The 25,035-nt window shown below is 37.1% G+C and overlaps 1 protein-coding gene across 1 annotated transcript in view; it reads left to right on the top strand.

Annotated features, from left to right (window-relative positions):
* Positions 1–25,035, top strand: part of LOC150095207 (cilia- and flagella-associated protein 44-like) — a 267,172-nt gene that overhangs the window by 209,339 nt on the left and 32,798 nt on the right. Inside the window, exon 8 of the mRNA XM_090410619.1 lies at positions 20,510–20,735. Coding sequence (XP_090266745.1) covers positions 20,510–20,735 — 226 coding nt within the window. The remainder of the gene's footprint in view (positions 1–20,509; positions 20,736–25,035) is intronic.

Raw genomic sequence — 25,035 nt, 5'->3', positions numbered from 1 at the left:
TAAGAGGGATAGGGCTGGTTCAAGGTTTAGAGGTACAGGAGAAGAGTGTGTTTCAAATACTGAGTACTCTGGATGTCAGTAAAGCTGTGGGACATGGATAGTATTTCACCATGAGTTTTGAGAGAATGTGCTAGGGAACTGACAGTGCCTTTGACCTGGCTTTTCAATGAGAGTCTGGCTGCTGGAAAGGTGCCCATGGAATGGAAGGAAGGTAAGATAGTGCTATTGCATAAGGGCAGTAGCAGACTGGAAGTATCTAATTATAGACCAGTTTGTGTGTCATCAATAGTTAGCAAGATCCTGGAGAAACTAGTGTAGGACTGTATACAGCATTGGGCAGGTGAGGGTAATGTTATCTGTGAGAGTCAACATGGATTTGTGAAGGGGGCGCTCTTGTTTTAGCAATATGCTAGCAGCCTTTTATGATAAAGTTACAAGAGCATTAGATGAGGGAAAGGCATATACTGCCATTTTCTTAGACTTTGCAAAGGCATTTGACAGGGTGCCACATGATAAGCTGATATTTAATTTGCAGCACATGGGTGTGGATGTCAGATTAGTCAACTGGATTCAGGATTGACTGTCCGATAGGTATCGGAGTGGTATGTATGGTGGGGCAGTTTCAAGGAAGCAGAGGGTTACAAGTTGGGTCCCACAAGACTCAGTACTGGGACCTATATTGTTTAACCTTTATATCAATGGCATTGTCAGTGGATTGCAAGGGGATATTCAGTTGTTTGCAGATGACGCGAAGCTGGGAAGGATTATTAGTAATAGTGCAGATGCGGCAGCCCTGCAAGAGGATTTGAATAAGCTAGATAGATGAGCAAATGAATGGGATGTTGGTTTAATGCAGCAGAATGTGAGGTCTTGTGGTTTGGGAAACATCAGTGGGACACTGCATACTCTATGGGAGAAGTTATTCTGGAAGAAATAGGGGAAACAAGAGATCTGGGGTTGATGATTGATAGAAACCTGGAATTTAGGGGACATATTTCAAAGGTAGTGAAGGTAACACAGAGGATAGCTGCAATAATGAGAAGGACACTGAGCTGCAGGGATAAAACAGTTATCATTCCATCGTATAAGACCATGATCAGACCACACTTGGACTATTGTTCATAGATTTGGTCCCCAGGATTTGAAGCGGATAAATTAACTGTGGAAAGGGTACAAAGGTGGATAACAAAGATGGTTTCAGGACTGTACAGTGATAGTTATGAGGATCGGCTGAGGGGATGTGAACTGCAGAGTTTGGTGGATAGAAGAAGGAGAGGTGGTTGCAGGGTTGACACTGGGGAGTTCTTTTGCATGGTTGAACAGCAGGAAGGAGTGATGACAAGAGGCCATCCCTGGAAGTTACGAAAGGAAACTGTGAGCAAGAGGGTGAGGAGTGGTTTCTTTGCATAGAGGGTGGTTGAACCATGGAATGGTGAGAGCGAGAATGGTTAAGGAGTGGTATGATAGGCTTTGTGTTTCTTAGGAAGGACCTCCCATGATGAGTCTTTTGACTCCATGGAGGCCTGAATAATAATAATAATAATAAACAGAGTATATGATTTTCATGTTTATTCTTATTTATAAATTAAATTGATTTTTCAGTTCATTTTTTTGTGCATCAAGATTCTGGTTATTTTAGGGTAAAATGTCGAGTAAAAAAGTGGATGTTAGTGAGCATAGCAAGTTATCGTTACTATTGATTGCGTCTACGTTTTAACTAAAGCTGGAATTATTATGCTTGTTACTGCAACTTAAAAAAATCATATCTGGGGTTGAATAAATCTTAATAATTTTGCTATAAATTTGGAACTGAATTAATCCTATATTTATATGCTTTTTATGTGAATCCCAGGCCTCCAGTAAATAAAGTGGTCTCGCACTAGGCAACAAAATTTACCTTTCACCTAAAGTTGAGTGGTTGAAAAGCAGATACACCAACCATTCTGTCAACCAGGGAAGCATACTCTGCATGTTACTGCAAACTGAAACGTTTTATATTTATATTTAGAACAATGTTGTAATTCCATAAATATAATGATTTTTGCTACAATTTTTATTAGCAAAATTCAAAATTTTTATTTTTAGTGAGAATATCTGAACTTGACAGTTGATGAAGTTCCTATTTTTACCTTGATAAGCAAGCTTAATTCGATTGCATTTAAATTCTTTTCTTTTCTTTTTTTTTATAACTTTTAGCCTTATACAATTATTTAAGAAGCAACGTGCACCAAAATAAAACAAGTCGTTATTATGCATTGAATCAGATATAATGGACTCGATTAATTATGATGACATTATAGATATATTTGCTAAAACCAAAGCCCGAAAAAAAAACTTTTAGTTATTGAATTTTTTAATTTAAATTTGAACTGATTTATTTTTATACTTTTTTTAAAATGGAAATATATGTATACCAATGTTGGATTGTGTTATTAAAATTAGTTATGGAAATGTTGACTTTTAGTTTCAATAAACTAAAAAAAAGTGCTTATTTTTGAGGCCTCATAATGATGTTGCACCTCGGGTCTCCAAAAGTATAAATGCGGCCCTGGGCACTGCCTGTTTGTAATGCTAGCGGTGAACGCTCATTTTCTGTACTTGAACTTGTTAAAAATATTTACACAATTCATTAAGTCAGATGCATTTGAGAAATTTGTCAATTATATTCATAGAAAACGATATTGTTGAATTATTAGATTATAAATATATGAATGATAAGTTATATAGTTATAACTTATAAGGTATATATAATTGATAAATACTTCATTAAGTAAATGTATAAAAATTTATTTGCGAATTACTGAATAGTTTAAAGTCCATATTTTTTATAATTAAGTTTATTTTTATTTATAAATATTTCAATTACTGGATTCTGAAAATGGACAAAAAGAAATCGGGTTTTCAATATTGCAAACTTAAAGTGGAAAAGGAAGAAAGTTTGGAAAAACATGAAGGTGCATTTTTAAAATATCTTTCCCAAGAAGATTGTAATCGCATACAAGAAGAAAATCTTCAAGATTATTCGTTGGATAATTCGTCTATAGATTCGATTAGTGAATTGGAGGAGAATTCTACAGATACCAAAAATTGGATTAAAACATCAAAGGAGAAATCTACAGATCATATGAGTATTGTTGATTCTGAAGCTGGTTGTTCTACAGATCCAATCATAAAAAGATTTGATTTTACAAATTTAAATTATAATGATCTAGCAACTTGGTGTCCTGTAAAATTTTCCAGTATCAATCAATTACATCAACTATTAGTTGAACATGGACCTGAACAGATTCATAATTTTGATTTTCCAAAAGATAACAATAATAGAAGATTTTCAATGACTTGTTATACTCGAAGACTATTTAACGGCGAGACAATGCAGCGTTTGTGGTTATTGTATTAAAAATCCACAGATTCTGCATTTTGCTTCTGCTGTTTATTATTTGATCAATGGCGGATTAACCTTGCTGATTCTGGATTGAGGGACTGGAAAAATGCTTCTTCTATTTTAGCTGTGCATGAAAAAAGTCAAAGACATGTTGAAAATTACCATAAGTGGAAAGAACTAGAAATTCAAATAAAAGAAAAGAAAACCATTGATGAAGAGAACTTGCTAGTTATTAGAAAAGAGGAGAAACATTAGGTGCAAGTATTAGAACGACTCTTTGCTTTAGTTCAGACGTTAGCTATTCAAACTTTACCATTTCAAGGAACAAATGAGACATCATTTTCGCATGGAAACGGAAATTTTTGAAATTTGTCGAATTTCTAGCCAAGTTTGATCCAATAATGAATGAACATCTTCGAAGAATAAAAGATAAACATACATATGTGCATTATCTTGGAAAAGATATTCAAAATGAAATAATAAACATATTCTCCAATGCGATAAAAAAGAAAATTTTAGAATCTGTTGTTGCCACAAAATATTTTCCATAATTATTGACTGTACGTCCGACATTGGTCACACGGAACAAATGAGCATAGTACTTCGATTCGTAGACACTAGTAATAGCATGGTTTCTATAAAAGAACACTTTTTGGGATTTATAGAAATAAAAAATACCACTGGAGAATTTTTATCAAATGAAATACTAGGAACTCTAGTCAAATTTTCATTACCAATACAAGATTTATGAGGGCAAGGATACGATAACGTCAGTAATATGAAAGGTGATGTAAAAGGTGTGCAGCGATGAATTTCAAATATTAACCCGCATCAAAAAAATGCTGTGGCATCTAAAGTATTAGCAGCCACAGCATTTTTTTGATGCAGTACATCGTCTATATGTATTTTTTTACGTTTTGACTCGTCGATGGGAATACCTCAAAAGACACATAAGTAATTTTACACTCAAACCAGTCTGTGATACACGATGGGAGAGTCGAATTGACTCATTATAAGCCTGTAAGATATAATTTGTCTGATGTTTGTGAAGCACTGCAAGAAATATCTCAAAATGATAGTTTATGTGGATTAAGTGGAAATACCATGAAATTAGACGCAAGTAGTCTTCATAAAACTTTAAGGAAGTTCAAATTTATCGCATCCTTAGTAATGTCGTATAATATTCTTTTTGAAATAAACTTTACAAGTAAACAACTTCAGAATACATGCCTTGCTATAAATGGTGCCATAAATTGTATTAATGATACAAAGAATTTTTTAAGGAAAATCTGAAATGAAGATGAATTTGAAATGATGTTAAGAGATGCGGAAAAAATCGATGAGGTCTTAGGTGTAACACCTAATTTTGAACAAGAAGCAGTTAGACTTAGAAAAAAAAAGAAACAATTTGCGTATGAAGCAGAGGATGAATTCATAACAGATTTTAAACAAAAATTTAAGGTAGATTTTTATTCTTCAATTATTGATACCACAATTGCATCTGTTCATGAAAAATTCAAGCACATGTCTACAATTAACGAAAAGTTTGGTTTTCTTTTAAATATATATGAATTTCAAAAAATTACTTCAGCAGAACTGCTTAAAAAATGTTTGATATTGGAAAATTATTTAACACATGATAATTCTAGAGATATTGACAGAACGGATTTATGTAGTGAATTACAAATAATAGCAAGGTGAATTCCAGAAAATACTTCCTCATTAAATGTCCTGTCATACATATGCAAAAAGAATTTAGAAAATAGTGTTCCAAATGTGTTTATTGCTCTGAGAATTTTTTTGACATTGCCAGTATCGGTAGCAAGTTCAGACAGGGGCGCACCAGTAGTATCTGGCACCTGTGTGCAAAACTTTAGTTGGCGCCCCTACCACCCCACCCCTCCAATAAAAAAATCACTTTAAAAAAACGTTTTTTTTTTTTTTTTTGAGTATTTCCTCCTCTTTGGTGCCTTTACTATCCTGCTGCCTGTGTGCATCGCACACATTGCACATATGGCCGGCGCGCCCCTGCGTTCAGAAAGGAGTTTCTCGAAATTAAAACTTACAAAAACTTACACTCGCTCCACAATGGCTCAGGAACGACTCACTTGTTTAGCAATAATATCTATAGAGCATGAAATTGCATCTACAATCAATAGAGATGAATTAATTCAGAACTTTGCCAAAGAAAAAGCCCAAAAGATTAATTTTTCATAATTTTTGTATTTAAGATGTAATAATTTTCTTGCTATACAGATATTAGGAGTAATCATATATGTATACAAATGTACTGGTTTTGATTAATAAATTTTATATATAAACATTTATATATAAATTTTATATATAAATGTTCATAATGATATTATTTTTATAAATATCCACATGTGAAGGTGTATTTGTGCTTGTGTGAGTATGACAAAATATATACACAGCAATCCCTCGATGAGTGTGCCTAATGCGTTCTTTAAAACAGGCGCATTAATCGAAAACCCACTAATCAAATATAATAACCTATAGGAAAAAAGTAATTCATTACTCAAATTTCTTTTTTGAACCTTAATTTTTTTATAAAAGAATTAAGGTATGTCTTAGGGCCTAGTTAAAGTAAAATCATGAAGCTGAAAGACTATAAAAGGTATTCAGAATGTAAATTTTATTATTCTACTTCTTAACAAAGAATTGAGCTAACATACTTTGGCGGGCATTTTATTTCTTTTTTTCATACAACCGATGGTATGGAACTACTGCCTCTTATACTCTAATGCAAATTTTACTGCTCTGTTCATCAGGGCCAGCCTCTGCATTGCTGCTTAAAAACTTCGCTTGTATGAAAAATATTATACACCGCTGATTGTTATAATCCACTTGCAGGCAATTTTTATGACCGATCATAAACAGCGGTATTCTCTTTCCCAAATGTTGAAAGGTTTCTATGTGTGAAAATTAACGATACACAAATGTTATTAGGCGTTCTGAGTCCGAGCTTTTCGACATATTCTTAAATATTATTCTCCTCAGAATATTTCCACTATAATATTTATTCATAAAAAGTGCTTAGAAAACTAAAATGACAAATTCCAGGAACTTCTCGTGGAACACTTATTCACCTTCTGCGGAACACAGTTTTGGAAACCCTGGTATACATAGCGTACATGAAAGTAGTGTAGTATGCCATTTGAAATAACTTTGTAAAATGTTTTAAATCAGTAACTAAATTATTTCATTCTGGTGAGTGATTTTTTAAAATAGTTAGGCATAAAAATGGATTGACAGAAAATTTTTAAAATTTGTAACATTTATTTTTAAGATGTATATAGGTGCACTAATCGAATTTCAGTATCGAAAAAAATGACGCACTAATTACTGCATAGAGACATTGCATAGGGGCACCAAAATTTTCTTTGCCTAGGGCGTCAGATACTCTCGCACTGGCCCTGCAGGAACTGCATGTGAAAAAGAGGCTATGGAAGAGATATAAGGAGAGAGGTGAAGAGCAGATGCATGAAGAATATAAGACACAGGCCAGAAGAGTGACTAGTATGGTAAGGAAGGCGAAACTCGAATATGAGAATGGATTGGCCCTACGATCCAAAGAAAATCCTAGGGAATTTTTTAGCTATGTGGCCAGTAGGAGGAGAAATTATTGTGGAAGAATGACATTATGGGATAAAATGGGAATAGAGTGACTGATGCAGAGGACATAGTGGAATTGTTTAATGAACACTTTATTGGAGTATTTCATCCGAGGAGTAAATTTTAATAATAGAGGGATAGGGCAGATTCGAGGTTTAGAGGTGCAGGAGGAGTGTGTTCCAAATACTGAGTACGCTGGATGTGAGAAAAGCTGACATCCAGAGTACTCAGATTGGCTATACGATAGGTATCAGAGAGTTGTGTATGGTGAGGCAGAAGGTTACAATTGGGGTCCCACAGGGCTCAGTACTGGGACCTATATTGTTTAACCTTTATATCAACAATGACATTGTCAATGGATTGCAGATGGGATATTCAGTTGTTTGCAGTATGATATTTCACCGCACGTTTTGAGAGAATGTGCTAAAGAACTGACAGCACCTTTGACCTGGCTTTTCAATGAACATCTGGCTGTGGGAAAGGTGCCCAGGGAATGGAAGGAGGGTAAGATAGTGCCAATGCATAAGGGCGGTAGCAGACTGGAAGTGTCTAATTATAGGCCAGTTTGTGTGTCATCAGTAGTTGGTAAGATCTTAGAGAAATTAGTGAGGGACCGTATACAGCATTGGAAGATGAGGGTAATGTTATCTGTGAGAGTCAACATGGATTTGTGAAGGGGCACTCTTGTTTTAGCAATATGCTAGCATTTTATAATAAAGTTACAAGAGCAGTAGATGAGGGGAAGGCATATACTGCCATTTTCTTGGACTTAGCAAAGGCATTTGGCAGGATGCCTCATGATATGCTGATATTTAAGTTGAAGCACATGGGTTTTAATGTCAGGTTGGTCAACTGGATTCAGGATTGGCTGTCTGATAGGTATCAGAGAGTTCTGTATGGTGAGGCAGTTTGAAGGAGGCAGAAGGTTACAAGTGGGGTCCCACAGGGCTCAGGGGACCCTATATTGTTTAAACTTTATATCAGTGACATTGTCAATGGATTGCAGGGGGAATATTCAGTTGTTTGCAGATGATGTGAAGCTGGGAAGGGTTATTAGTAATAGTGCAGATGTGGTAGCCCTGCAAGAGGATTTGAATAAGCTCGACAGATGGGCAAATGAATAGGGGTATCGGTTTAATGCAGCAAAATGTAAAGTTTTGGGACACTGCATACTCTATTGGAGGAAGTAGGGGAGACAAGAGATCTGGTGTTGATGATTGATAGAAACATGAAATTCAGGGGACATATTGCAATGGTGGTGAAGGTAACACAGAGGATTGCTGCAATAATGAGAAGGATGCTGACCTGCAGAGATAAAAGAGTTATCATTCCATTGTATAAGACCCTGATCAGACCACACTTAGACTATTGTTCTCAGATTTGGTGCCTAGGATTTGAAGGGGATAAATTAATTGTGGAAAGGGTACAAAGGCGGATAAGAAAGATGGTTTCAGGATTGTTCAATGTTAGTTATGAGGATCATCTGAGGGAGTGTGGACCGCAGAGTTTGGTGGATAGAAGAAGGAGAGATGATATGATTGAGACTTTATAAAACTGTTGAGAGGTGGTTACAGGGTTGACACGGAGGAGTTCTTTCGCTTGGTTGAACAGCAAGAAGGAGTGATGACAAGGGGCCATCCCTAGAAGTTACGAAATGAAGCTGTGAGCAAGAGGGTGAAGAGTGGTTTCTTTGCATGGAGTGGTTGAACCGTGAAATGCATTGCCTGATAGAGTAGGGATAGCGAGAATGGTCAATGAGTTTAAGAAGTGGTATGATAGAATGTGTTTCTTAGGAGGGACCTCCCACGATGCGTCTTGACTTTTGTTTCCTAGGAAGGCCCTCCCGTGATGAGTCTTTTGACTCCAAGGAGGCCTGAATAATAATAATAATGTCTTTCTGGCAGAAGATCACAGAAGGCATGAGATGTAATATTATAGACAAGGAAAGAGGTACCTTCATATTGAAGGATTTATGGAGACACAACACACGTGGTAGAATAATTATTTTACTTAACATTAGTAAGTAAAATCAACATCTCAACTTCTGTATTGAGGTTATCATCAGGAAAACATACATACGTACAAGCTACATGCTGCTGCACTATACAAAAGTAAAATGAATCTAAATGTTTATAATAAATTTAGTTTAATCCTTTATCCAAGTGTGAGCAAACAAAGTCTGCACCTGAAAATATCTTCAGGACTGAGATAAGGTAGTACAACACCGGGAAACTCGCAGCAAAGGTGGATCAAACTCTCACCTCCTTGTCTCAGTATCTCCCATAATGCACAGCACATCTCCTTGAGTATACATGTCTGCAAGGCGATGTGCTGTGCATTATGGGAGATACTGAGACAAGGCGTTAAGAGCGTGATCCAACTTTGCTGCGAGTTGCCCGGTGTTGTACTACCTTACCCAGTCCTGAAGATATTTTCAGGCACAGACTTTGTTTGCTCACACTTGGATAAAGGATTAAACCAAATTTATTATAGTCTAACCAAGTGAAAAATAAACTTTCACAATCTAAATGTTTGTTAATCATTTATCCTAGCCTGACCTCTGGTGAAAAATAAAAAAATGGAATTACATTAAACAATATCTACAGTCCTTTCTTATTGAGATTTTCTTCTTTGTGGGGTTGTTCTGGTTGCTATATGTGTGGAAGATGGGTCCTCCACATTCTTGGAATAATCAATCCATCATTTTTGTTCAGATTTGGATGATGTTTTAGCATTTCACAAGCTTCTTTGAATTTTTTTTCAAACCAGGTTTTGGTGCAGTGTAGGAACTTAGTGCCTTTCCAGTCAGTTCTGTGGCATCTATAGAGTGCATGGTCTGATAGGGCTGTTTTACCATAGTGGCTGTATTTAATGTGGCGTTTATTCCTCGCTCCCAGAACGGGCTGCCAAAAATACACAAAACAAACACAGCACTACGACTGATAGCTGAAGGATCAACAGCCCTAATTATCACTTAGCCAAGAAATTAGCAGCCCCACTCAAGGAGTTGGTAGGTCTTTTTCCCTCTTACATAAAAAATACACAACATTTCATAAACAAGATTAGAAACATCACACTCAACGTATAATATTTATTAGTCAGCTTTGACATAACTGTCCTTCTCACTGATGTCCCAATCAAATGATAGTATTCTTCTCTTGCAAAACATATTTCCACCTGATATCATGACCCCTCTTTGCCCTCATACTCCACTCCAGGTATTTTGTGTGATAAAATAATTTTTACCTACAAAAAGAAGGTACAGCCATGGGCTCACCACTTTCCTCCCCAATAGCTAATGAGCTCTAGATTCAGCCAGCCTAAAACCCAAAGTCTGACTCAGATATGTTGATAATATTTTCATCATGGCCAGGACAGCCATGAAACATTAAATACATTCCTTAGCCACCTGAACAAACAACACAAACATATCCATTTCATCATTAAAATTGAAAATGACTCTCTTCCTTTTCTAGATGCACTCACCAAATGGCTGCCTCTCTTTCACTGTCTATCGCAAACCTACACATACAGGTCAATGCATACATAAAAATTCATACCATCATCCAACACAAAAACTAGGAGTCATCAGCACCCGCAAACACAGAGCCCAAAGAATTTGCTCCAATAAACAAGCTCTGAACCAAGAATTTGAAATCATTAACCAAGCATTTGTAAAAAATGGTTACAATAAAAAAACAGTTCAAAAGATCCTCCATAAAAATGCCATTAAAAGCAAAAAAGGTTACAAGAATGCCATAGCCATACCCTAATGTAGAGTATGGCATACCCTACATTATGGGCATTTCAGAAAAAATAGCATGAATACTACTTAAATACAACATCAAGGCAACCTTCAAACCCCCAGCAAAATTAAGAAATTTACTTAGCTCCTCCAAAGATCCTCTTCTGTACCTTGCCCACCCAGGGGTTTACAAAAGTCAGTGTACCTGTAACCTACCTTACATAGGGGAAACAGGATGCACCATTCCAATCAGAAAAGATGAACACAAATGCCACATTAAATACCTCCACTATGGTAAAATAGACCTATCAGACCACACACTCTAAACATGCCATAAAACTGGCTGGAAAGGCACTAAGTCCCTACACTGCACCAAAACCTGGTTTGAAAGAAAATTCAAAGAAGCTTTGCTGAAACATCATCCAAATCTGAACAAAAATGATGGATTAATTATTCCAAGAATGTGGAGGAAGCATATAGCAACCAGACCTGAAGAATGAAACAGTAGTCATAGAAAGGAGGAGTAAAAGTCACCTAAGGCCTCCTACTTGGCATTGTTGTAATGCCAGAGTATATGAGATTGAGAATGGTTGAAGGAATGATGTTCCACCAGAGAAGAAACTTGGATGAAATTGTGGTCTGAATTATCAAGAGGAACAGTCACCTAAACAGAATATCTGGAAAGAGAACTAGTTAAGATGAGATCAAGAGTGTTAAGTGAGTGAAGAGGATTGTCAGGAATTCTGGCTGGGAGATGAATGATTTGTTTATCTGCTTACAGCAAAAATTCCTGCCTCTCTTCAGTTTGGTCAGTAAAATTTGAAAAAGGGAACCAATTAGAATTATAGACATTGAAATCACCTAGAAGAATAACTTCACTGTTTGGAAATTTTGACCATATGAAAGCAAACTTTGAAGATAGGAACTCAAAGAGGTCAGAGTGATTTTCAGAATTGGGAGAATAGCAGAGGCAGCAGATAAATGAAACAAAATGTGGCAAAGAAATTTTAAGTGAATGGAGATAATAAAAAAAAAGTGAGATTCTGGTTTAGGCAAGGAATATCACAAAGCAGAGCACCTCTCTTATTGCAGGAGTCATAGGATGTAATTTGGACAGTTAAGATGAGCTGTTGATTTTGTAGAAACTTGAAGTTCAGTCAGAAACATAACATCAGGTTTGGATGACTGAAGATGATTATGCATATCATTTAAATTACTGTTGATGCCACAGACGTTGGTAAAGTGAATATGAAAGATTTTTTTTGTAGGATTTTTTTTTAGTTTAATCACAGAGACACTATACTTGTTTTAATGTTATAAAAGGTGAAGAAAAAAAGAGAAGGTGGAACGTAGTGGGAAAAAATAGATTCTTGAACATGCCTCTCATACAGAGAGCATCCAGTCTCCCATAATTATTGGTGATTGTAATTATGGTAATATAGATGAAAATGGAGATGGCATCTGGGAATAAATAAAATGAATTTCTTGAAGTTATTGAGACACAACTCTCTCAGCCAGTATGTAATTAAAAACACTCAAGAATTAAGTGTAAGACCTGATTACATCATCATAGGATGTAATTATGAATGGAGTGTAGAATCTCCATCCATTTGTTCAGAGTCACCATAAGGTGATCACCTGGGTGTCAGCTAGCAACATAAAGATTTCTCTAAGGAAAGGTATACATGGAACTACTAGGCCAGTGATTATGTAGAGTATAAGATAAATTATGGAGCTATAGCATGGAATAAGGGGTTAGGAGGAAGGAATAACAGTATTGCATGAGAAATTATCAAGAACTATTTAGCTGTAGCAGTGTTTGAATGTATTCCTTAGGTCAGGAGATTAATTAGATAGGTATAAAATTGATGAAGAGACAGATTAAGCATGAAGTCAGTTTAGAAGAAAAAGAAGGCATTACCGGGGGGGGGGGCATAAAGTTAATGGTGATAATCAGCTGAAGTATAAAATACAGAATGTAAGATAATCAACAGAAGTATAAAAAACAACTCATCACAGGATGAGTTGTTTTTTCTACTTCTGTTGGTAAGGATAGCTAAAAAAAAAATGACCAGCAATGGCCAATCAGGCCAAGAAAAATCTTTCTTGGCCTGAGTTTTTTTCAATATGTAGCTAGTAGAAGAAAGAATGATTATTATTTAGTGAAAAAGTTGGAATAGTAACTGGTATAGAGAATATAACTAAGGTATTCAATACAATTCATCATGGTATTTCATTCTCATAAATGTAGCATCATAGAGAGAGAGCTTTGGTGTAGAGAAAACATTGGAGGAAAGACTAATGGTGATTGAGCCGAAAGTATTTGAAGAATTAAGCAAACTTGATATTAATAAGGCCCTAAAAGAATGATTCAGTAAACTGATGTCAGGCTCCATTGCAAGGGTCTTGCAACTGAGTAAGTCTCATAGCAACAAAAAAAGAGGGGAAAATTATACTTCACAAAAGTGAGGCTTCAAATTATAGGCAAATTTGTGTATCTGGAGTTGTGATTAAACTGATGGAAATTTAGTATCCAGTACTTACATTCTTCTTTTATAGTACAACAAATTGGCAAGCGAATTAGAGAAGGAAAATGCATATTCTGTAGTACATTTAGATTATAACTCATGGAGTTATTTGCAGAATAATGCAAAGTTAAAGAGAGTTATGAGGAGTAGAGCAAATGATGTGGCATCACAGGTGGATCTGAATTGACCATGTTAGTAACAACTGAGTAGACTGCCAGTTCAATTGTTAAATGTGAAGTTTTGAAATTTGGTAACCAAAGATGGAATGCAGAAGGTGGGGAAATTTTGAAGGGAATGGAGAAGATAGTAGTTCTGGAAGTGGTGGCAGAAAGTGATCTTAAGTTTGGGGTCACATTGCAAAAATTATAGAAACATCACAATAAAATATTGCAATGATTAAGAAAACTGTGACATGTAGAAATAAAGAAGTTATTATAGTTCCATTGTATATGGTCTTGATTAGGCTGCAAATGGATCACTCTGTAGAGATCTAGTTGCTCAGTTTTCAAGGAGATTAGGATATATTGAAAGATGTCTAGTGATGATTGAGTAAAAGTATTTCTGGTCTCTGAATTGTTTAGTATGAGGAAAGATAGAGGAAGTTTTTAATATAAGTTGATAAGTAGTTGTTAACAGACCAATATGGAAGAGGTTTTTCACAGCATGGATGGAGATGGGTAGGACAAGAGACCATATCTGTAAGCTGTATAAAGAGAGTATGGGCATTTGGAAGTGGATAATGAGCAGAGTTCATTACCTGAGACTAAAGAAACTAAATGTTATTAGAAGCCACCTCAACTTATCAAATTAATAATTTATTTATTTCAGCAGTGATGCAATTATTCAAGGAATAAGGCAATCCAAAAGAATTTTATTATTATGCCACAAGTGAAAGAAAGAATGAATGTGGAAGAATAACTTTACTGAACACAAATGGTACTCTAGTTTCAGAAGCTAATGAGATTCTTCAGTTAATGAGTGCTAAAATTAACATATATCAACCAAATGTATGTAACATGGTGCACACTAGTACATTGGATGAACAGTTAGAGGTGCATAAGAATGAGGTTGAAGAGCTGTTACATAACCTGGATGTAAGAATTTGGCAATAGGAACAGATGGAATATATCAGCAAGTATGCTAAAGGCATGTTCAGCTAATTGGCTAGGCTTGACTTAAGTCTTAGCTCAGGAAAGATACCACAGGAATGGAAGGAATGTATGATAGTTCCATTATACAGGGGTGGTGCAAAAACCAATATGTCTAACTATAGCAGTTATTTTGGTAAGAATTTGCATACAGAAATTAGTAGATAGACAGACAAGCTATATTCTGCAAGGAACAGCATGAGTTTACTGAAGGAAGGTCATGTTTTAGCAATTTGCTCATATTTTGTAACAGTGTTACGGCCACATTGGATGAAGGGATTGGATACACTATAATACTGTTGGAGTTTGCTAAGGCCTTTGATAGGATACCACATGAAAGACTTTTGCATAAACTTGAGAATATGGTTTGTAATATAAACTATGTACTTGGATAAGTGGATGGTTGATAGACAGATGTAAAAAAAGTGGTAGAAAGTGGGTGTAAGTCTATCAGATTTAAGGAGATTGGTGATGTGCCCCAGAGTTCAATCCTTGTTGCCATTGTTATTCGATCTATACATTAATGACAATAGGAAGGATATAACAGGAGATGTACAATTGTTTTCTGATGATGCAAAGATAGGCAGAGAAATCAGGAATGCTACTGATATCTGGCACTTACACAGAATGATTTGAATATGCTGGAAATTTGGGTAAATGAAAATGGCTATCAGCTTAATGTTAATAAGTGTAAAGTTGTGCACTTTGGCATGATGAGATTTCCAATGACATATTATATTAGCAGTGTTATGCTACAAGAAAGTGATGAGACTAGGGATCTTGGTATAGTGGATAGGAATTTGAAGTTCAAAAGTCACATTGCAAAAACTGCAAATAGAACTCAGAGGATAATTTTGATGTTGACATGAACCTTAACATATAAGGAAGTCATTTTTCCTCTTTAGACGACCTCGATTGGACTGGACTACTAAGCACAGATTTGGTCTCCTGGATTCTAAAGAGATAAAGAAGCTGTAGAAAGGGTGCAAAGAAGAGCTACAAAGAGTATATCAGGCTGTACCTTGCTAAGGCTTTTGACAGGATACCACATGGAATTCTAATCAGCAAAATGCAGCATATGGAGATGGATATAGGGTTGGTGAGATGGATAGGAGGGTAGTTGACGGAGAGATATCAGAGAGTGGTTTATTCAGGAGAAGAGTCCAAAAGACAACCTGTGACCAGTGGTGACAGCAGTGGTCCAAGAACAAGGATCTGTTCTTGGACCACTGCTGTTTAATTTGTTCATTAATGATATAGAAAAGGATCTGAGAGGAACAGTTCATTTGTTTGCGGATGATGCAAAGTTGGGTAAGACAATAGTGAATGCAGAAGATGTCAAAATCTTGCAGGATGATTGGGATAGATTGGAGGTCTGGGCTAAGGAGAATGGATGTCAATTTAATGTGGCAAAATGTAAGGTTATACATTTTTGGGTGAAAAGATTAGCAACAGTTTACATTGGTGGAACTGTACTCCAGGAAATTGATGAGGCAAGAGATTTAGGAGTGTTGGTTGTTGAAGTTTAGGGGGCACATTGCAAAAGTGGCCAAATCAGCTCATCAAATCACTTGGTTGCTGAAGAATACATTGACAAGCAGAGACAAGCATGTTATTGTTCCTCTGTATCGAGCCTTAATAAGACCCCATCTTGACTACTGTGCCCAGATATGGTCACCTGGGTTTCTTCTTGATGGGGAGGAGGTTGAGAGGATCCAGAGGCGAGTGACCAAGATGATATCAGGTCTGTGGAATGAACCTTATGAGAACAGGTTGAGGATTTGTGGGTTGCAGAAATTGGGTGATAGGCAGAGGAGAGGAGATATGATTGAGACATTCAAATTACTGAAGGGTTTCTATAAAATTAATTCAGAAGATATTTTTGAGAACAGGGCTGGTTGTGGGACTGACTATGGGACATCCATGGAAGCTGGGCAAGAGTGTGGTTAGTAAGGGTGTTAGAACTGGGTTCTTTACTTTTAGAGTGGTGAATGAGTGGAATGTGCTGCCAGAGTCTGTGGTGGGTGCTGTGACAGTGAATGAGTTTAAGGCAAGGTATGATAGATACTGTGTGAATGTTGAATAGTTGTGATGAACATGATTTGGGGCCTCCCTCAATGAGTCTAAGGACTCCCTGGAGTTGCCTGTAATAATAATAATATACTCAGACTCAGATTAACAGGAGAGAGAGAGAGAGGTGATATAATACAGGTCTATAAATATCTGAACTAGATAGGATATTGTCTGATGAAATTTTTCATTATATGAAAAGTTGGGAGAGAACACAAGGCATCCATGGAAATTAAGTTTGTTCATAGTTAAGAAAGCGGTAAGAGCTAGATTTTTTTCTCACAGAGCAACAATGGGTGAGTGGAATGGTTTGTCTTTGAATTAGTGAGCACATCTAGTGTGAATGAGTTCATAGGAAGATATTACAGCAGGTTTGGGGAATTTATGTCCTTCATCAATGAATTCTTGACTCTCTGGAGGTCTCAGATAATAATAATAATTATTATTATTAAATCCATTCACCATCAGGGAATGCACAACCAATTCTGGCAATACTTTCCACTCACTCACCACTCTCCACACAAAAGATTCGGTCCACACACCTCTACTAACCATACTCTTACACAACTTCCATGGGTTGCTCCTAGTTCTCTATTGGTCATATATTGAAAATTTTCACTTGCATCAATTTTACAGAACCCCATTAATATCTTAAAAGTTTTTTCCTCTTTTCTTCCTATTAACTAATTTGTAACCCACAAACCTTCAACCTATCTTTGTAGAGAGTATTCCACAAACCTGTCACCATCTTGGTAACTCATCTCTGAATCCTTTCAACCACCACCTACTCCCCAAGAAACCCAGATGACCAAATCTGTGTACAGTAGTCAAGATTCAGGTGAATTATAGCCTTATAAAGAGGAATAATAACTTCCTTATCTTTACTTTTTAGTGTGTTTTCAGCATCCAAGTAATTCGTTGAGCTATTTTACCAACTTTTACAATATGCTCTCTGAACTTTAACTTTTTGTCCACCTTTATCCCCAAGTCTGTAGCCTCATCAATTTCCTGCAAACCAATACCATCAATATGATACACCATATGCAACCTTTTCAACCCTAAGTGCATAACTTTACATTTTGTAACATTAAATTGACAGTCATTATCCTTTACCCACAATGCCAATTTATGTAAATCATCCTGCAGGATATCTACATCGCCTTTATGAACTATTGCTCTCCCCAGTTTTGCATCATCAGCAAACAACTGAATATTCCCTCTTAAATCTTTCCCTATGTCAATACTAGTGGCTCTAGTATTGAACCCTGTCCCATCCTCTCCAATTTTTGTAATAGTTTTCCCATGCGATATTTTGTCTAATGCCTTGGCAAAGTCAAACACTATCCTGATGTAGCCATTACCTTTATCCAATTCTGCTGTCACTTTATTATAAAATGTGAATAAGTTACTAAGACAGGACCTACCCTTTACAAAGCCATGCTGCCCACTATAGAGCATCGCGTCCCTGTCCACCCACTGTATTTTTCCTTTCACCAACTTTTCCAATACTTTAACAACCACTCTCAGCCTGGTTAGCAGATACACTAACCAGCCTGGTTGGCTAAGTTGTTAGTGTATCTGCTCTCCAACTAAAGGGCTGTTGGTTCTAGTCCCACCATGAGCATGGATTTCTTCACAGCACTTAAACCTCAACACACGGAATGCACAGAAAAATATTTCTGTATTGCTGTTGTTTATTGGTGAGTTATTTAAAGAACTGACAGGGGAGTATATTTATTTTTAAACATGAATTTATTAATTTTTATGTGTTTGAGGCATCTCTTTATGTTATCAGTTTTTTATGGTTATTTATAAGATCGATTATATCAATTGGCATCTGATAACAGCATAACATTAAGATTCTTTTGCAAAGTTAGGTGATTCTTAAATCAGTGTTTACATAAACATCATGTAGCCTGTAAGTAGTTAAAAAATGTCTAACTTTTATTATGAAAAAACTAAAATAAGTTAATATTTTAGTTTTTAAAATAATTTAATATTTTAGTTTTTTCATAATAAAAGTTAGAACATTTTTTTAACTACTTGCAGGCTACATGATGTTTATGTAAACACTGATTTAAGAATCACCTAACTTTGCAAAAGAATCTTGATGTTGTACTGCGATCAGATGCCAATTGATATAATCAATCTTATAAATAACCATAAAAAACTGACAACATAAAGAGATGCCTCAAACACATAAAAATTAATAAATTCATGTTTAAAAATAAATATACTCACCTGTCAGTTCTTTATATAACTCGCCAATAAACAAACAGCAATGACCCTCCAACATAGTTAGTGATAAAGACAGATTTATAGCTCATCAAAAAAGACAGAAAGCCGTTTAGTGGGTCTTACTTTTTTTGAATGCAAGACCTACTCATAAAAGCTTTAAACCAATAGAACATTAATGCTTTGGGTGGGATAAGGTTCTTATTATTTTATTTTGTGTGTGTGTGTGTGTGTGTGTACACACACACATACATACACACACACTATCTGATCAAAAGTATCCGGACACCTACTTGAAACTGTAATCAGACTTTCCCTGTGACACACTCTCCAGTATTGGACATTAATACAGGATAGGTCCATCCTTTGCTTCTATGACAGCTCTAATTCTGCCCAGGAGACTTTCAAACCAAATGTTGGAACGTCTCTGGAGGAATGGCAGCCCATTCTTCCTGAAGAGCTGTAGCCAGAGCAGTTCGTGATGTGGGTCATTGGAGTCTAGAGCGAAGTCAGCATTCTGATTCATCTTAGAGGTGTTATATGGGATTCAGGTCAGGGCTGTGGGTCAGCCAGTCCATTTCTGGAACATTATTGTCCACAAACCATTCCCTCACAGACCTTGCTTTATGGCAGATAGCATTATCATGCTGATACAGACAATAGTCATCACTGAATTGATATTCTACTGTAGACAGTACACAATGGGTCAAAATATCCTTGTACCCTTCGGCATTTAGATTTCCGGGCCAAATCCATTCCATGAAAAACATCCCCCACACTGTAATGCCATCTCCTCCAAATTTCACTGTTGCCACTATACAAGCAATGTAGGAATCGTTCTTCAGGCATTCGCCACACCCAGACCCTCCCATCAGACTGGCACATGGTAAAGTGTGATTCATCACTCCAAATCACGTTTCCAGTTGTCCCCTGTTTACACCACTACAGGTAGTGTAAACAGGGGACAGTTGAAAGTGCTCTTTACACCACTGCAGGTGGCACTTAGCATTCACAGGAGAAATGTTTGCTTAATGGGCAGCTGCTCAACCATGAAACCCCATTCCTTTTAACTCTCAACGCACAGTCATGGTGCTGGCTGAACATTTAGTAGAACTGCAGAACTCCTGGTGATTGTTTCACTCGATGTCTGACGATTTCTGTGAACCCACCTTCTTCAATGCTTGAAGGTCTCTGTCTGTCATTAAACACAACCTACTCGACCATGGGGGAGGAGGAGGAGGGTTGAAATGTCTCTAACAGATTTCTTACTGATGTGGCATCAGTAAGATATCTGTTTAATAACTAGTCTATGTTTGAAGTCACTGAGCTCCCTCGACCTACCCATTCTGCTTGTACTTCTTGTCACTGAACAAAACACAGCTCTGTGCCAACTTTTATACCTGTAAGTGAGGTCATAGTGACATCTAGATGTCAGTTTACGAATTACAGACGGTTGTCTGGATACTTTTGATCGGATAGTGTATATATTAATTTTGTTCATGATCCAAAAACTGTGCTCCAGACCCAATATGAAATTTTTCAATCCACTTCAGACTTTCAGTAACTGGGAAGTGGTCTCATACTTGATGATGAAATTCAACCTACACATAAAGACATTCACACACATCCAAGCTCATGGGATGCTTGTCAAAGATACATCATATATTCAAGTGAGATTTCTCTGTTCTGATAACTACTACTAGAAATATAGATGGAAATATCTCTGCATATTTTATCGTATTATATGTTTATTTTATTATAATAGAGAAATTCATCAGCAGCACACTCATCTCACTCAGGCTTCTCTATATCTCCAAGAACAAGTTAATGAACGAAAAGAAGAATGTGATAAAGAGATGGTGCAGAAATTTGGTGAAGAGGTTGATCTTGATTTTCTAGAAGAACTGGAAAGTAATCCACGAATTTTAGAATTGAGATTACAGCAACAAGAATTAGAAGTTCAGCATGAGGAAGCTCTGAAGTTCTGTGAGGTAACTAATTATTTGTATCATTTACTTTTAAAATTATGGTGTCTAGGCAATCTCTTAAGTATGTTTATACTCTATGCATTTTTTAATTTAAAGAGCTATGATCAGATGTAGCAGATGATGATGTCAGAGACTGCTATTGCTGCCAGTTGTTTTTTTTTCCTGTATAATAGAGTACTATATATTACAGCATACACAGTACAACATCTATATTATTGAGTTATAATTTTATTATTTGATTACTTGAGTCAAAGGAGCACAATGGTATGCATTGCTTTTATCTGGCACAGCTTTAATTATCCAGCATAATAAAGTTTCAAGGCACTGTTTTTTCCTTGGTGAATAAATTCTTGACTATGCTTCTTTCTGTCCTTCCAAACAATGTAAATTAATTCTTATTTCTAAGCAAATATGTATTTACCTGATACTCTTACCACTTCTAATTTTTGTCACAAAATAATGTAGACATCTGTTTACAGTTAGGAATGTAAATAAAATAATAGGATATGTAAATCTGATAGGTTTCATTTGGAAGGAAAGTTTGATAACACTTTGGTGACAGTTATGATAGAGGACGAGAGAAGTATGAATAAAATAATAAGAGTGGGAAGTGTGGAAAGGTTGAATGACTCTGAAGTTTTAGGAGATAGTCTCAGTTGGGAGGATGAATGGCAAACAAGAGTAGCTGACTTACAGAGAGAGATAGATGAGCTGAAAGAGCAGGTGGAATGTCTGGGGAATGAGATGAGAAGTGTGAAAGATGAAATTAAGCAAATGAAAGAGACGAATGCAAGGCGAATCAGGGGAGGAGTGAGAGAGAGTTATGGGAATGGTAGAAGAACAGAGAATAGGAACAGTATAAGAGAGGGAATGAGAGGGAGTTATGGGAGTGATAGAAGAGGAGAGAATGGGAACAGTAGAAGAGAGGGAATGAGAGAGAGTTGTATGAATGATAGAAGAGGTGAGAATAGGATAAGTGGAAGACAGGAATGAGTGTCAGATATAGGAATGATAGAAGAGGAAAGAATGGAAACAGCAGGAGAGAGAGGGAATGCAAGGGAGCACAGAGAGAAACTGTTACAAGAGAGAGAGAGTGAGGGATGCATGTGAGCAATCGAGGAATACAGTTGTAAGAGGTGTAATGTATAGGGACTCAGTGATCCATGGTGTTCAAGATAGGATGCGTGAGGAGTGTTTGCCAGGAGGAGCGATAGAAAGTGTGGCTATGGCAATTAAGAGAGGTGAAAGGGTGGATGAGATGATTTTGAGGGTGGGAACAAATGACTTGAGTGGTGGTGTAAATAGGGCAGCGAGAGATATGAGATTCTTGCTTGAAGCTCTACAAAAGAAGACACAGAGAGGAAAGATAGTGTGTGCGTGTGTTGCCTAGGTATGATAATGTCGAGCTGAGCAGAAGAGTGGTGATATTGAATGACATAATAGCGAGAATATGTCAGAAGAGAGGATTCGAATATGTGGATGCTTGGAGTGCATTTGAAAGCAGAGAGGAATTGTATGCGAGAGACCGCTTGCATTTGAATGAGGCAGGACATTGGCATCTGGAGAGATTGCTGTTCTGAACGAGTCAGTGTGTCCCGGTGTGGATGGTAGCAGGGGTTACCTGATGTCGTCCCTCTTCTCACAAGTACCCATTCCCACAAGAGGAATGGATACTTGGGAGAAGAGGGACGACACCAGGTAACACTGAGCCCAGTGGAGTCTAGAGGGGATAATGCTGGGTATAGAAACAGTGGCATTTTTATGCTTTATACCAATGCCAGGAGTATTCGGAATAAGGGAGGGAAATTGGTGGCGCTGATAGCATCAGCCTGGCCAAAGATTATTGGGATCACAGAGACAAAGTTGACAGAAGAGGATATAATAACAGGAACAGAAGTTGCTGGGTACAGCATTTTTTGGCAGGATAGGAAGGGAAAGCATGGTGGTGGAGTACTGCTTATGATAAGTGATGACCTATGTCCTCTAAGAGTGGAGGCTTTGGAAGACTGTGACACTAATGATTTTGAAAGCATATGGTGTGAGGTAGGGTGGGCAAGACGGGGTATTTAGTGAGTTTGGCAAGTGCAAGAAGAATGATTGTTATGGGAGATTCTAACTACAGTAGTATAAACTGAGGAAAGGAAGATGCATGTAGTAATAAGGGAATGGAATTTCTAAAATTCTTGAGTGACAAAAGTCTTAGGCAAGATGTAATAGAGGGAACAAGAGGTTCAAGAGTTTTTGATTTGGTTATATCATCCAAAGAGCTGATAATAACTGAGATGACATCTCTCCCACCAGTTGGAGAGAGTGACCATATGGTTTTGACTTGGAAAATGAATAAACATGCAGGAGTATCAAAGAGACGGGAAAATATATGGAATTATAAAGCAGGTGATTATAATAGTCTTAGACATCAACTTGGGGAAGTTTCATGGAGGGAGGAATTGGAAGGCCGGGATATCATTAGTGCATTGGAAATTGTGAAGGAATATTTGTTAGCAGCAATGTTAAGCTGTATTCCACGAGTGAAGAAGAGGACACAGGCTACATGCGAAAAAGAGGCTATGGAAGAGATATAAGAAGGCAGGTGAAGAGAAGATGCATGAAGAATATAAGACACAAGCCATAAGAGTGACTAGTATGGTAAGGAAGGCAAAACTGGAATATGAGAAAAGATTGGCCCTTAGATCCAAGGAAAATCCTAGGGAATTTTTTAGCTATGTGGCCAGTAGGAGGAGAAATGACTGTGGAAAAATGACATTGTGGGATAAAAATGGGAATAGAGTGACTGATGCAGAGGACATAGTGGAATTGTTCAATGAACACTTTATTGGAGTATTTCATCCTGGAGGAGTCAATTTGAAGACTAGAGGAATAGAGCAGGTTCGAGGTTTAGAGGTGCAGGAAGAGAGTGTGTTCCACATACTGAGTACTCTGGATGTTAGTAAAGCGGTGGGACTGGATGGTATTTCACCATGTGTTTTGAGAGAATATGCTAGGGAACTGACAATGCCCTTGACCTGTCTTTTCAATGAAAGTCTGGCTGCGAGAAAGGTGCCCATGGAATGGAGGGAAGGTAAGATAGTACCATTGAATAAGGGCAGTAGCAGACTGGAAGTGTCTAATTATAGGCCAGTTTGTGTGTCATTAGTAGTTAGTAAGATCTTGGAGAAAGTAGTGAGGGACCATATACAGCATTGGGCAGATGAGGGTAATGTTATCAGTGAGAGTCAGCATGGATTTGTGAAGGGGTGCTCTTGTTTTAGCAATATGCTAGCCTTTTATGATAAAGTTACAAGAGCATTAGATGAGGGAAAGGCATATACTGCCATTTTCCTAGACTTTGACAAGGTGCCACATGATAAGCTGATATTCAAGTTGCAGTACATAGGTCTGGATGTCAGATTGCTCAACTGGATTGAGGATTGGCTGTCCAATCGGTATCAGAGAGTTGTGTATGGTGGAGCAATATTAAAGAGACAGAAGGTTACAAAGTGGGGCTCCACAGGGCTTAGTACTGGGGGCCTATATTGTTTAACTTTTATATGAATGACACTGTCCATGGATTGCAAGGGGATATTCAGTTTTTTGCAGATGATGCGAAGCTGGGAAGGGTTATTAGTAATAGTGCAGATGTGGTAGCCCTGCAAGAGGATTTGAATAAGCTAGATAGATGAGCAAATGAATGGGGGATGTCAGTTTAATGCAGCAAAATGTAAGGTCTTGAGGTTTGGAACACATCGATGGGACACTGCATACTCTATGGGAGGAGTTAAACTGGAAGAAGTAGGAGAAACAAGAGATCCGGGTTTGATGATTGATAGCAACCTGAAATTTAGGGGACATATTGCAAATTTAGTGAAGGTAACACAGAGGATTGCTGCAATAATGAGAAGGACACTGACCCGCAGAGATAAAATAGTTATCATTCCATTGTATAAGACTCTGATCAGACCACACTTAGACTATTGTTCTCAGATCTGGTCACCAGGATTTGAAGGGGATAAATTTACTGTGGAAAGGGTACAAAAGTGGATAACAAAGATGGTGTCGGGACTGTACAATGTTAGTTGTACAGTCCCGACACCATGGGACTGTACAACTAACATCTGGTCACCAGGATTTGAAGGGGATAAATTTACTGTGGAAAGGGTACAAAAGTGGATAATAAAGATGGTGTCGGGTCTGTACAATATTAGTTGTACAGTCCCGACACCATGGGACTGTACAATGAGGATCAGCTGAGGGAGTGTGGACTGCAGAGTTTGGTGGATAGGAGAAGGAGGGGTGATATGATTGA

The sequence above is a fragment of the Typopeltis vanoorti genome, chromosome 20 (assembly GCF_054136105.1).
Source record: "Typopeltis vanoorti isolate ZY-2024b chromosome 20, IOZ_Tvanoo_1.0, whole genome shotgun sequence".
Taxonomy (NCBI): domain Eukaryota; kingdom Metazoa; phylum Arthropoda; class Arachnida; order Uropygi; family Thelyphonidae; genus Typopeltis; species Typopeltis vanoorti.
Note: the sequence above shows the minus strand (reverse complement) of the source record. Positions and strands in the feature narration are given on the sequence as shown.